Raw genomic sequence first — 13,800 nt, forward strand, 5'->3', positions numbered from 1 at the left:
TAATTCGTGTTTCATACTCATATTAAGTATATTTATTTTTTTTTCTTAGTTTATGTAATTTAAATAATATTAAAATATATTATTAAGCTCAATATTATTTTATGTAGGTATATCTAATACGGACGATTAGTGTTACGTCACAAATGTTATAAATCCTTATTAAATGTCCCAATTGGATCCAAACAAATATTTAGCACTACATGAAAAGCATGTACTTTTAGAAAATTTGAACAAAATTTTAGTTTAAACTTTCAATTTACACGATTTTTCATTTTTCATTAATATATTTTATATTTTAATTCGTGACGACTGACTACACCCAACTCTATCAACATCTCACCGGGACCAGGCTGACCACATTTGCGATGTTTTGATATTTTTGTTTTTCGTTTTCGACCTGTTGTCACCACTGAACTAACACGGAATGCGAATAATACCAACCGCAAGGTGCTGAAGGCTGAACCGCTCTAGCCCGTACCCCACACTCCACAGTCAAAATATAATAATAATAATAATAATAATATGATTAAACATTAACGGTCGTTATTCGTATAATCGTATTTCCGATTTCGTTTTTTGTGAGTTGTGAGTAAAGTTGTGATGTCTAATATTCTCAGTTCTCAGTGCTCTCATTTTTAGCTGTCATTTATAAACATCACCAATGTAAGTAAACACCGATTCAATGATTTGATTTGAATATTTTGTACAAATTCAATTTTATAATATAATGACTGAAAAAACCGTCTTAATTTAACAATTAACTATTTGGTAATAGTACATATATAGTTACTTAGATATAGCCATATAGGTACAGATAAGTATAATATATACATTATATACTGCTATATTTCAATTAATACATTGTTTTCAATGAAAATTATATATTTTGGCTTGAATTTTTATGTACCTACATACTCTACACAGAATATTTCTAATCAATATGTAAATTTTTTACAATACATAAATTTTATAATTAACACTCTTTTTACTTATTTGAGTAAAACTGAACAAGTTACATAACTCTTGGTGAATGCATGAAAGTTACAAATTTATGTATTATCAACATTAGATAAAATAATTAGAAAACAGAAGTATTAAGCTAGCTTTAAAGTGAGGTTAATCTGAAAAAATGTATTATTTTTTAAGTATTTTATATAGTAATAAATTAATTTTATAATATACTAGGTGTCCCACTCGGTGTTGCCCGGGTAATAGTCACCTCAGGTAAAAACCAAAATTTTTTTTTGCATTATATTATATAGCTGACCAGGAAAATGTCGTTTTGTCATATTAATTATAGCATTCGCCCGCAACTTTGTTGGCGTAGAATATGAATCATGTATCATATTATTAAATTTATTGGGTTAGAGCTTCTGTGTCAACGATATTTGATGTTGTTTTGCTTATGACAACAAAATAAATTGATTATCAGCAGATCCAACTCGTGGTAGGCTCACATACAGTTGGCCATGAGTAAAACATTCCTTTCTAATGTTTAATTATTAAAGATACAACTTTTATTTACAATATATGAATAATTCTAACTTTATTTTTTAATGTATATCTAAATAGAATGAAGAGAGTTGGGAGCCAACCAGCAAAACTTCAAAAAAAATATAGAGCAGAAGATGATGCAAAAGACCCTATTCAAGTTTATTGTCGAATTCGCCCTATTCAGTCTAGTTTAGAATCATCATGTATCAAAGTTGTATCTGACACTGAAATACAAATATACTGCCCGCCAGATGAAAGAGGAATATCTAGGGAAGGACAATTCAGTTATAAAAAAATATTCACTGAATATGAGACCCAAGAAGTGGTCTTTCAAGACTTGGGATTGCCATTGATTGAGCAACTTTTAACTGGAAAGAGTAGTTTAATATTTGCTTATGGAATATCAGGTAGTGGCAAATCGTATACTATGACTGGTAATCAAGAAGATGGTGGTATTGTTGGAAGATGCTTCGATGTAATATTCAACTCTATTCAAAATTACCAAGCTAGAAGGTTTACTTTTAAACCTGATAAGCTTAATGGATTTGATGTATATAGTATGGAAGATGCCTTGTTTTTTAAATCTGAAGATTTCAAGAACAATGTTAAAAACCCTTCTAAAACATCAAAAAAGTAAAGACATTAGTAAATTTGTTTTGTATCTTAAAACAATTATTTTATATGTGTAAAAATTTAAATATTTTTAGGAAAGATGGAGATACAGATCGTATACCATTTAATTATAAAATTATGGATATAGAACAGGATGTAGCATATTCAGTCTTTATAAGCTACGTAGAAATATATCATAATTATGTGTATGACCTTTTAGAAGATGTATCTGATGGAGAAATAAGACGGTAAATAAATAATTAATTTTATATTAATAATTAATTTTTATTTGTATTAATTAATGGTTATTTAATAGGAACAGTAAAATAATAAGGGAAGATTCTAATGGAAATATGTATGTGCATGGAGTAAATGAACAAGAAGTATTTAACGCAGATGAAGCTTTTGAATGGTTAAGAAAAGGTCAGTTGAGAAAGCGTACTGCACCAACATTTTTGAACATGGACTCCAGTCGTAGTCATACAGTTTTTACTATACGAGTTGTGCAAGTGAGTTCTTTTTAAAAAAATATATACAAATAGATGGTTTTGTTAAACGTAGAATCAGAATATTAAGTTTTTGTGAATATAGTATTTAAAAAATATCAATGTGTTTCTTTAAAATATTTTTTAAGACTTTTTGAAAATGTAATTCCAAAAATATTGTAAGCACTTACTTATGTATTATTATTATAATTTTTATTATAAATATATTTTAACAATAGGCACCTTTGGATACTGATGGTGTAAGTATAATTCAAGATAAGAAATATACAGTTGTGAGTCAGCTATCACTAGTTGATTTAGCTGGTAGTGAACGCGCTGGGAAAGCAAAAACAACTGGACAAAGACTTCAAGAAGCTGGTAAGAAATTTTTTTGAATTTTATTTGATACATAATTAATACTATATATTTTTGCAGGAGAAATAAATAAGTCGTTATCAAATTTGAAACAATGTCTTAAAATATTATATGAAAATCAATCGTCTAGCAATTTGAGGAATATTGCTGAAAAAATACCTTACAGAACATCACGTCTTACACATCTGTTCAAAAGTTTCTTTGAAGGTTCTGGTTCAATCAGAATGTTAATTTGTGTTAATCCTATTTCTGAATATACAGAGCTTTTGGTAAATAAAATAATTAATTAATTTTGTTAATATATATTTAAATATTTTATTATGAATGTGCAGCCTGTGCTTCAATTTGGTGAAATGTCTGGAAGTGTTCAAGTAAAAAGAACTACTCCATTACGTATGGATATTGGTTTAACTCCAGGAAGAAGAAAAGTTATTGATGTACGTAATTATACACTTGATATTAATTCTAAGATATTTGTTCTTTATATAAGTACAATTTTAGGTTCAATCTATAAATCGCATTCCATGTGTAATTGAGGAAGATACTAGAGTTCCGCAAGACAATAAAATTAATTATGAATCAAAAGAAAATTGTTTTGGAAGGTAATTTTACTTTATTATATGTATATAAAAGATATTTATGTGCATATTTTACAGTTATTTAAATTTGGGGCCTCCTTTGCCAGATTTAGAAGTAGATGATTTATTAGATAATGAGAAGAGACAACAATTAATTACTGCTCTTGATCAAAGAATAAAAAAAAAAGAAGAACTTCGTGCATTGTTGATTACTCAAAGTATAAATTTAATTTGTGTACATTGATTATAATGACAAAAACAAAATAGTTATTACTTTCTGTTAACAGGTAATGACATACGATCACAAATAGTAGTCTTAGAAAGCAATTATGCAGGTGCTAAACAAGAAATAAATTCATTGCAAATTCTGAGAGACCAAGATACCAATAAAGTATTTATAACCAAATGTATTATTAATATTGATAATTATTACTAATAATATGTTATATATATATATAGGTTAAGCAATATCAAAACAAATCATTTTTATTAGAAAATGAATTGGCTTCGTTAAAAAGAAAATTAGAGTTTATGGATAATGAAAACAAAAGATTAAAATCAGACGTAAGTAACAAAATACTCCCATAGAAATTTAAATTTACCCAACGTATTGACTGTAAAGGTAACATTTTCGTAACAAATATTTTTCTAAACATGTATATTATTGTGTATCTGCCAAAAATTTATAAAAACCAACTTAAATCTCTTTGCAGTAATGCATTAATACATTGCAAATTCATTGTTTCTATTTATAGGGTAAGGGCAGGGATGGATTCAAAAAAGAGCAATCGAACTCCATCCTCTCTCTATCACTATAAATGTTTGATATGTGTATAATATATTAGGTATTTAAATTATTATTGTAGATCATCACAGCTAGAGTATTATAAAATGACAAAACTCAAAGAATATTATTAAAGTGTGTTATAGCTATTTCCGTTGATATGTGCCATCATCAATCGTAATGTTAAACAATTTTCAAAATACATGGTTTTAATCAATTTTTTTATAGTAAAATCATGAAAATAAAATTTATAAACAAATTAATAACAATGTTTATAGACATATTATAACTATATGATTATTACTGTGTCGATTTTCGTTGACAATAACTATTACTCGAAACAAATATTATATAGTCTTGCTAAAAATAGATAAAAACCAAAGACAATTTTGAGCCCCACCATGAAACATTTCTGGATCTTCCCCTGGGTAAGAGGCTACTTTTCAATATCATAACTTCACGGATTTTGAAAAATACTAATTTCTTTAAATTTTAACCAAGGCAGAAAAACATTGGAATTAGGTTTTTAGTTCTGAAATTATTTTTATTACACATATTTGCTTTAATATAAATTAAGAAAGATGTATACTTGCTGTCAAAATGTTATTTGTTTATAGATTATATCAGTTATTTTTCTTAATTTTTTGATTTATAGTTAAATGCTAAAGACAACATGCTAAATCAAGTTTCAGTTGATAAAGATCTACTAAAACAAAAATATAACACAAAAATTGTTAAAAAACAAGAACAGTTATCTAGAGAATTCAAAGATAAATGGAAGGTTCAAGAAAATGAGTTTGAGGTTTGTAAAATATTTTTTATTAAGTTTTTTAAATATGTAATTATAAATCATTTTCTGGTTTCTTTATGTTATTTAAACATCCTTGTACAAAAATTGTATGTTTTGTGCCAAAACCTGTTATTTAAAGATAAAAATGCATGTAACGTTTAATTATGTTATGCAGCATCTACACAATAAGCACAAAATTAAAATCACACTATTTAAACAATCAGTAACACACAACACACCTCATCAAAGTTATTTTGATCCAACTCAAGTCACATTGAACTGGTTTTTTTCAATAACACCAGATAAATATAACTTAAATTCTATGTCACAAATTGCAACGAAACCTGTAAAAAATCTTCTTACTTCATTCGAAATATAATTATACTCTATCCAGCAATAGAACATAGCGATTCTAAGCATCTCTATGCCGCCTTTTGCCATAATGAAACCAATCTTGATGGCAGGGTGTTAAGTGGGGATATGTAAAATAATCAATTTTTGAATAGTTGGATAGAGTATTTTGCAAAGTATAAAAGTTTTTCTTGTAAGACAAATTTATATACTAAAAATATGTTGGATCCTACTCCCTTAACTATAATAATGAGATCTAACTGCAAAAATAATTTTTAAAAGTATTAGTTTTTTCATTTTATGTAAATATTTGATTCACAGGCAAAATTACAAGATAAAAAACGCAAATTAAGACACATCAAAAATATTGTAGAAAGCACAGAAAATATTCCTGGCCATTTTTCCAGGCGTATTGTTAAAAGAACCCTGTCTGATGAAAGCTTAAACAAAATAGAACCAGTTGTGAATAATGGTAAACCCACAGATTCAAAACAAAATGAGGTAACTTAATTTTTTTAAATAATATGTTATAGTTATCTTGTAAAACATAATTAACATTTAGCCATCACAAGCAACGCTAAGATATTTACGTTCAAGACGATCTAAATCATGTGACCCACATGAACGTTGGATCGAACACAAACCTCCAGTGCCTATTCCTTTGCAAACTGTCATGCAACCCAAGTTAAAAAAGCGCAAATCCATTACCAAATTAACAGATGCCAAAACAGTTTCGAATAATGGTGCATCAAAATATTGTTTATTGACGCAAGGATCGGATGAACAAGGCATTCCAGAAGCTAAACTATATAAAGTACTTAATATCAATTTTAATAAAAACTGTTGTCAAAAAAACTTAATATTGATTTATAATTTATTAGGCTGATATTATACAAACCATGGGTGGAGGTGCTCAGGTTGTGTTCAATGATGTCGAAACACTAAAACAGGATTCACCACTAGGTGGATCTCCGGTAAAAAACCGTATCCAGGCATACAATAATGAAGTAAAGGCTCATAGAGGTGGTCCAGAAGATATACAATCAAAATGTTACGGAATACAAGGAGGATATACTCCAACGTCTAGAAAATGATGATCTTATAAAGTACAAACCTTACCCATACTAATTTTAAGGAGAATTGGCTTACATATGTGATATCAATTTTAAATTACTTTTATTATTATTATTATTATATACATAACACATAAGTATAGAATGTACATAATTTATTTTAATAAACTGAAATTTATGCAATTTACTATTTATAAATAGAACAGAAGAAAAATCAATTTAACTTTATTTGACAGTGTAAGCAATCAATTCAATAAAATAATACCATCTCAATCACAACTGTTTCAGTGCTATGTCAACACGGGTATAATCTCCTTTTTTACAATTGAATGTTAACCTTTTATTTATTTTAACATATATTTTTTTTTTACATTTTTATAATATAAGTTTTTTGGTATTATATAATTTTATAATTATTATTTATAACTAAGTTTTGCCTGCAGAAATGTTGAGACAATATGTAAAATTTCTTATAATATATTATACTACATTTTGTGTTTTAAATGAGTATTTCACAAATTAACTAGTATTATTTTTTTATAATTTAAAATTAAAATGAGAATTTTATTTTTAATTTGTAAAATCAATAACTTATTTGGATCATCTCATTGAGATATTTGAGAGCCTTATAATATGGCTAGGAAAGTATTTTCTAATATTTCCTGTTAATTACAGTTAATAGTAATTAGTACTGTTAGTAAATGTACCATGACAATGTCATATCATTTTAGGATGCTTTATATTCATAAGTATTAATTGCAAAATGTTATAGGCCGGCAGCATTTTAAACGCAATGTTATGTATATGTATTTTAATCACAAAAACAAATTTATTGTAGCTAACATCAAAATATTGACAGAACAGATTTGTACAATATACGATAATGATATTGTTGTTTCAATTGGTATATAATACACAATTATAACTTAACCTAGTCCTAAAGATTTTTTTATCGTCATCCTTAAATATTTTAGAACTATTAATTAAAAAAAAAATGTATACCATAATCAAATAAGTTATATTAAGTACAATAATAATAATAATAAAAAAAAACAAGATGGTTCTATTAACAATATAAAGTTTTCTTCCATATACACCGTACAATAATTAAAATGATAAAAAATTAAATGCTACCATAATTTGAAATACATACATTTTTAAATAATATATATATATATAACAGATCCATAGTTGTACAACTATGGTAACACCGTGTAAAGGAATAAATTAACAATACATATCGTAAGCTAATAATAATATAATATTGAATAGTCAGTTTTCATGGAAAACAGACAAGACTAGAATCACAGACGGGCAAGGAAAATCAAATAATATCTAAGGTATACACAAAAAAATTAATAGGTATAAACATAATAATATTGTATAGCTAATTTAATATTCTTAATTTAATTTTGTTAAATATCTTGTAATAATTTTATTTTATTTTTTTTTTTTGTGATAAGACGGGTTGTTTGGTCCCTAAGCATTAAAACATAATTAGATAAAAACAATATATTTTTTTTTGTCATATTTACTTTCATGTAACGGTCAATTTGTTTTGAGCGCAAGTGTATTACACATTATTTTCTAGGACAATTGAAGAAGTAAAATGAATTTATGTTTATACATGCGTGTTTATATTTTTGGAACAAATAATTGATAAAGATATAACTTTGGTTAATAAAATTACGGTCTGTAGATGTAGAAATTAACAATAAATAAATATATATACAGTTATTGTTTTGGACGAACCTTTGGTCACAAAACACAAGTTTGGTATTTAATCGACTTCTTTTTAAATTTAGATTCCTTTACACACAATTGTAACTTTAATTTTTGGAATGTTTTTTCCAACCACCTTTTAAAAATTTCAAAAAAAAAAAAAAAGAAATACATCGATTAAAAACTGATGCATATATTATATGCCTTTGTGTTATTAACACTCATTGGGATGTTGTTTAAAACTGTGTATATACAAAAATATTTGAATTTCATAATTTCAATCAGGTACAATATAGAAAAAGGAAAAATGGATAAAAATAATTATTATTAAATAATTTAGCTAATAGTTTATAGATTTAAATATATATATAATATATATATCAGTGCCAGTCATATTGCATCATTCCCAACAATTTTAAATTTAATACTCTTTCTTTGGGTCACACAAAAACTAAAGAGAATAAACTTGATTAAAAAACGATTTGTGTACTAGGCAGCGGACAAGAAGTAATCGCGGACGGAACAAGCGCCACACTCGTATTTCAATACATATAGTAATATATTTACAATACACTAAAACATGTGTCATTATTAATAGAGATGAAAAATACTAAAAAAGGACCAAGATCACTTGACTTGTAAAGCCACTAACAAAAACATAAAACATGAAAAAAAAAAACAATAAGACACTAATTAACGACAGTAAAGAAGAATTTGTACCACTAATTATGGGTATAAAATAAAATATAATAAATCTATGCACTTTAACTGAAGAAAAACATGGAAATACAATTTAGTAGAAAAGCAGAAGAAACACATCATGCAACATATGAACACAATAAAAGTTTTATAGTCTAAAGAATTAAAATGAATGAGAAAAAAAGAAAATAAATAGTTAGAAACTTAAGTTTTTCAGTCAACTGATTTTTAAACACATAACATAATCGAAACATTATCAATGAAAAATGATTATAATAATAATAGTAGCAATAATTCTCAATCGAAATCTATGATGCTCATGTTTAAGAAGAATACTATTAGGATATATTTGAGCTTAATAAAATTTCAAATTTGAGAATCAGCAGCTAATGAAATGTATACATATGAAACTTAATGAGATTATTATCATATAGCTAATACTATTTACAATTAAGGATAATTTTAATAGCAAATTTCTGAATTTCTCTGTAATACTAATACTATAATATAATTAGTTTCAAATTGTTTGCTTCCCCCTCCTTCATTATTAGCTCACTGTAAAATGAATTCTATCAACTATAAATTTTACTAATGAAATTACATTCAGAATAATCTAAATGAAATGTTTAGGAGGAGGAGGTGTTTTATATGGCGACTGATTGGGCGAACTATCGCCCAAGTCTAATCTTAACTCAACTTCGGGGCCAAGAATTGGACATATGTTTAACTGGTCCAAAGATAGCGATACGGCTGCAACATCAGGCATGATTACTTGCTCTCCTCGGCCATCAAAGTCTTCATCATCATCATACTATTATATTGATTACCAAAAATAAGTAATAAAAAAAAATAATTTATAAATAATATTTACTTACTCTGATATTATTAGTGTATCTTAAAGATGAAGCCATATCATTTACAACATATGGTCTATGTTGTTTTCTTAATTTTTGCTGTGCGTACACAGATGGTAATGTGCTAGTTCCTAAACCTTTTCGTTTTTCTTTTCTGGTTCGACTACTTCGAGATCTTGTACTTTCTTTTGGTTTTTCATCAGGACCTCCACCACAGTAGCACACAGAACTGGCTGCTTTCTAATTATTAAACAACCGTTAAAAATTGTTCGATTTAAAAATAAAATTGAAATATTGATAATACTTCTAAAAGATAAGCAACAGGATCTGGCAAGTTGAACTCTCGAACAACTCTTAATCTTATTTGATGATTGATTTCTTGTCGATTAGATAAAGGCAGTGATATTGCTCGTTGACAACCAGGAGCAGATCTCAATTTCTGGTCACGTTTAACCATAGCATTCATTGTTGACACATCTGGTGCTATAAACAAATTCATGATTTTAGAAATAACTTAGAGGTTAAAAATAGTATATTATTATTATACTTGGGATTGAAGCTGTTAAAACATCAAGAGATGAAAGACCATAAGATAATGGAGTAAATTTTTCTTCTATCATGTATAAAGTGTCAGGTATACCATCAGGCATATATCTTGTTCGCCGTACAAGCTCTTCATCCTCTCTTAACATTTGATCTTCAAATAATGACTAAACCAAACAAAAATTTAGAATAATATATTGATTTAAATATACTAGTCTAAACTAGTCTAAAGTGTTTATTATTTATTGTTTTGGTATGAAAAATATTTTGTGTTACTAATACTAATCACTTTCAATATTGCTATCTTTAAAATTAAAAATTAACAATATATAAAATTATAAATTATCAAAGCAAATCTTACAAATTTTAATATCTTACTTTAATTTCATCGTAGTATGGGATAAATAACCTAGGTCTCACATAAAGCCCAGACGGATGTCTAATCCAAGCATTGATTCTGGACATATGATGAGATAATATTGGTGAGTCATTACCAATCATATGGCTTGGTGGTGAGCTCACTAAACCTCTTCTTATAGCTTGTGTCAAAGTCTCATGTTCTGTTGGGATAACATGATCCATACGCACCAAAGGTAAGAGTTCAGATAATATTTCACGAAGTTCTACGTCACTTAAATCTCGTTTCTTTACACCTTTTCGACTAACAGAATGTGTAGTTTGACTTACTAAATTTGGTTCTAAAATCAATAAAATAAATTTTAAATCAATTATTAAGTTAAAAATTTGAAATATAATACCTCTATCCTCCATACGCCTAATCAATTCATGTTCGCCCCATTTGAGAACAGCTTGTAAAACTTCGAGTTCACTTGTTTGTAAGAAATTACTCTTTAAACAGTCTATTAGATGAGCTTTGTCAAGTTGGTACAAAACAGGACTATTAGCTACTTGAGAAAATTCTTCACGTAAAAAATGTTTAGCTTGACGATGAACCCATGCTGACCCATGTGGCAAACTTCCCCACCTATTTATCATTTTTACTATTAGTATATAATATTTAAAATCAAAATCATAATATTTAAACAGAATTACCTAAGTACTCCTGGAAGTGATTCTAGAGTAAGCCATTCTAGGATAAGATCCTCACAACCCTGAGAAACTATTTCTAGTTCTAGGAAACGACCAATCTGATACAATTCCATAGCTTCATCCAGAGGGCTTGGTCTAACACGTCCCGTATTAGTTAGAGCTTCAACCTAATACATTAAATGGTTGTAAGTATTTTAAAGCATATAATAGTTTATGACACTGCATTATATTTACTTCACTTAAACTGCCAGCAGATGAACCACACCCTGAACCTCTCAGAATCAGAGACAAATCAACTGTATCTAAATAAATTGCGTGTAATAGGACTCTTGCATATCGCTTTGGAATAACTGATTCATCTAACACTATCCTGAAATATTATTAAAAACAAATAATACATAGTAAGTAAATAATTAATTGTTAATAAATATAAAAAATTGTTGTCAAAACCTTGTAGGAATGTGTAAAGCTCTTTCAGTATGTTCTTCACCAGATTTAGTTCTTCGTTGAATAAGATTTCTAAAAAATGGTGATCTAGCACTTAGAATAGATTTATGGCAAGGCAATTCCAGTTTGGGTTGAAAACCATATTCAGAACCAGTAGATTCTGGCCTTCGATCTGAATACCCTTCCGGAATGAATACAAGTGCAGCATCTGCATAGTCACCGGTTTCCAATAGGTATCTTAAATCATTTTCTAACACATTTGGTGTACCAAGCTCATCACCAAGTCTTCTTAATAACGCTAAGTCTATATCTCCATCTCTTGGAGCTATATCCCCAGTGTATAAAAAACGTAATAATGCTGAAAACATTTCAATATCCACACCAGGTGTTCTCAAATCTAAACAAATACGTGCCCCATAACCAGGACACCCCAAGAGCAATTCACGAAAGTATGGACACCTAGCTGATAGTATTGCTCTATGTACTGGGAAACAAACACCACGAAAAATGAGATCGACGTCTGTACAATACTTATGGTCATATAGAGTAGATAAATCTTGTTTAAATGTAGCAGCTGGAGGTCTTGCAAGTTCAGCTTGGACAGACAAGTCTTTAAGAGCAGCTAATGCTTCATATTCTTCAAGTAAAGCAGTAACTTCAGCTGGTGACCAATCAGATATCAACTCTCTTATGACACGACCATGGTTACACACCTTGGAGTATCGACGACGCTTAATAAGCTTCTTTCGCAAAGTCGCAAAACCAGACATACGCATCTTACGTCTCTCCCTAAAGATTTAAGAACATAAAGAATTAAGGTAAGTACTTAGAACAAATATATTATGAAAAGAAAAAAGTCTACTTACTTTATAATAACTCCTGGATAATTTTGAACGTCTACATTAGGATATTCATTGGAAGAAACCCCGGCACCCATTCTGTCGTCTGGCCAAATCCTTTTCGTCATCCCATCATATGACCAGACACAAGGTAACAATGGGAAACATAAGTTCATCACATAGTTATTTTCTCTAAAATATAAAAGTTAATTTAATGAGGAAAAACAACTAGATAAAATAAGAAAATATTAAATGCAAAAAGCTTTTGTAGTCTTTATTTGCTACATTATATTATATTCTACACAATCAATGAAATGTTTAATAAAAATAAATTAAAAAGTTAATATTAAGTTAATAAAATAACATATTCTAAATTTTATAAGAATTTATAAAAACAGAATTAATTTATATATTGCTGTTCAAAACAATGGACTAGGTAGGTAATGATTAAAATGTATGACTATAATTTACTCAATTGTCTTAATTAACTGTATTATCAGTGTTAAATTTCAAATAAAATCGTAGTTGAAATATAAATCGTACATAAATGATAAATTAAGTTTACTAATTCAAATTCAAATTGGGTCAAGTCAATAAGTTATTGTATACTAGAAATCAGTAGCAACAACAACAAAAGGAAATCAAATGATTTTCATAAGGTGTATTATTTTGAATCAAAACATTGAATTAATTGCGAAAAATATACGAAACAAATATGTAGTCAAAAAGTATTTCTTGAGAAGCTTGTTTTAGGGTGTCCGAGAAAAAATTAGCCACTTACCTTAAATAACCCTTTCATGACCTGCATTCGTGGAATCATCGAAATGAATTGACTGGTACGAATACTTCGTAATGACAAATCCTCGAAAAAGGTAACTTTAAAAATGAAGATTTTAAACCGAAACAAAATTTGTATTTTGTAATAGAAATATTTGAGATCTAAATACAAATTTTGCTTAGCTGAGAATATTTTGTTCTATTGATAAAAAAAAAAACATCAACACGCCTACAAAAATGGTTAGAACGTCTTTGGAAATTAATTTCCTAGTGAGAACACAAAATAATTATAACTATATACCTACCTGCGAAAATAAAAACATGTTG

General features: G+C 27.8%; 2 protein-coding genes across 2 annotated transcripts; one reads left to right on the forward strand and one right to left on the reverse strand.

Moving 5' to 3' along the window:
• The first annotated feature begins 496 nt into the window (after nt 1-496).
• Nucleotides 497-7,061, forward strand: LOC114130791 (kinesin-like protein KIF23). Its single transcript, XM_027995851.2, has 15 exons — nt 497-663; nt 1,573-2,127; nt 2,202-2,354; nt 2,423-2,615; nt 2,831-2,969; nt 3,027-3,235; nt 3,299-3,403; nt 3,468-3,568; nt 3,623-3,762; nt 3,832-3,935; nt 4,004-4,108; nt 4,984-5,130; nt 5,791-5,970; nt 6,032-6,283; nt 6,351-7,061. Exons 2-15 carry the CDS (start codon nt 1,574-1,576, stop codon nt 6,561-6,563), a joined length of 2,595 nt encoding a protein of 864 aa, XP_027851652.2. The 5' UTR covers nt 497-663; nt 1,573; the 3' UTR covers nt 6,564-7,061.
• Nucleotides 7,062-7,349: 288 nt separating this feature from the next.
• On the reverse strand, nt 7,350-13,777 carry LOC114130760 (BTB/POZ domain-containing protein 7). Its single transcript, XM_027995807.2, has 11 exons — nt 13,478-13,777; nt 12,724-12,888; nt 11,861-12,646; nt 11,645-11,780; nt 11,414-11,577; nt 11,119-11,345; nt 10,739-11,058; nt 10,365-10,527; nt 10,122-10,300; nt 9,839-10,057; nt 7,350-9,774 (listed from the first exon to the last, which is right to left on the reverse strand). Exons 2-11 carry the CDS (start codon nt 12,870-12,872, stop codon nt 9,577-9,579), a joined length of 2,541 nt encoding a protein of 846 aa, XP_027851608.2. The 5' UTR covers nt 12,873-12,888; nt 13,478-13,777; the 3' UTR covers nt 7,350-9,576.
• Nucleotides 13,778-13,800: the final 23 nt, after the last annotated feature.

This window comes from Aphis gossypii, chromosome 2 (genome assembly GCF_020184175.1).
Source record: "Aphis gossypii isolate Hap1 chromosome 2, ASM2018417v2, whole genome shotgun sequence".
Classification (NCBI taxonomy): domain Eukaryota; kingdom Metazoa; phylum Arthropoda; class Insecta; order Hemiptera; family Aphididae; genus Aphis; species Aphis gossypii.

What these genes read in the sequence shown, in the direction of transcription:
- LOC114130760 (XM_027995807.2), bottom strand. Translation starts at nt 12,872, where the DNA reads ATGAACTTATGTTTCCCATTGTTACCTTGTGTCTGGTCATATGATGGG. An exon ending in GCTTTACACATTCCTACAAG is followed by an intron (nt 11,781 to 11,860) that starts GTTTTGACAACA and finishes ATAATATTTCAG; the next exon opens with GATAGTGTTAGATGAATCAG. An exon ending in CTGTTGCTTATCTTTTAGAA is followed by an intron (nt 10,058 to 10,121) that starts GTATTATCAATA and finishes TTTAATAATTAG; the next exon opens with AAAGCAGCCAGTTCTGTGTG.
- LOC114130791 (XM_027995851.2), top strand. Translation starts at nt 1,574, where the DNA reads ATGAAGAGAGTTGGGAGCCAACCAGCAAAACTTCAAAAAAAATATAGA. An exon ending in CTGAATATACAGAGCTTTTG is followed by an intron (nt 3,236 to 3,298) that starts GTAAATAAAATA and finishes ATGAATGTGCAG; the next exon opens with CCTGTGCTTCAATTTGGTGA. An exon ending in AAAGAAAATTGTTTTGGAAG is followed by an intron (nt 3,569 to 3,622) that starts GTAATTTTACTT and finishes CATATTTTACAG; the next exon opens with TTATTTAAATTTGGGGCCTC.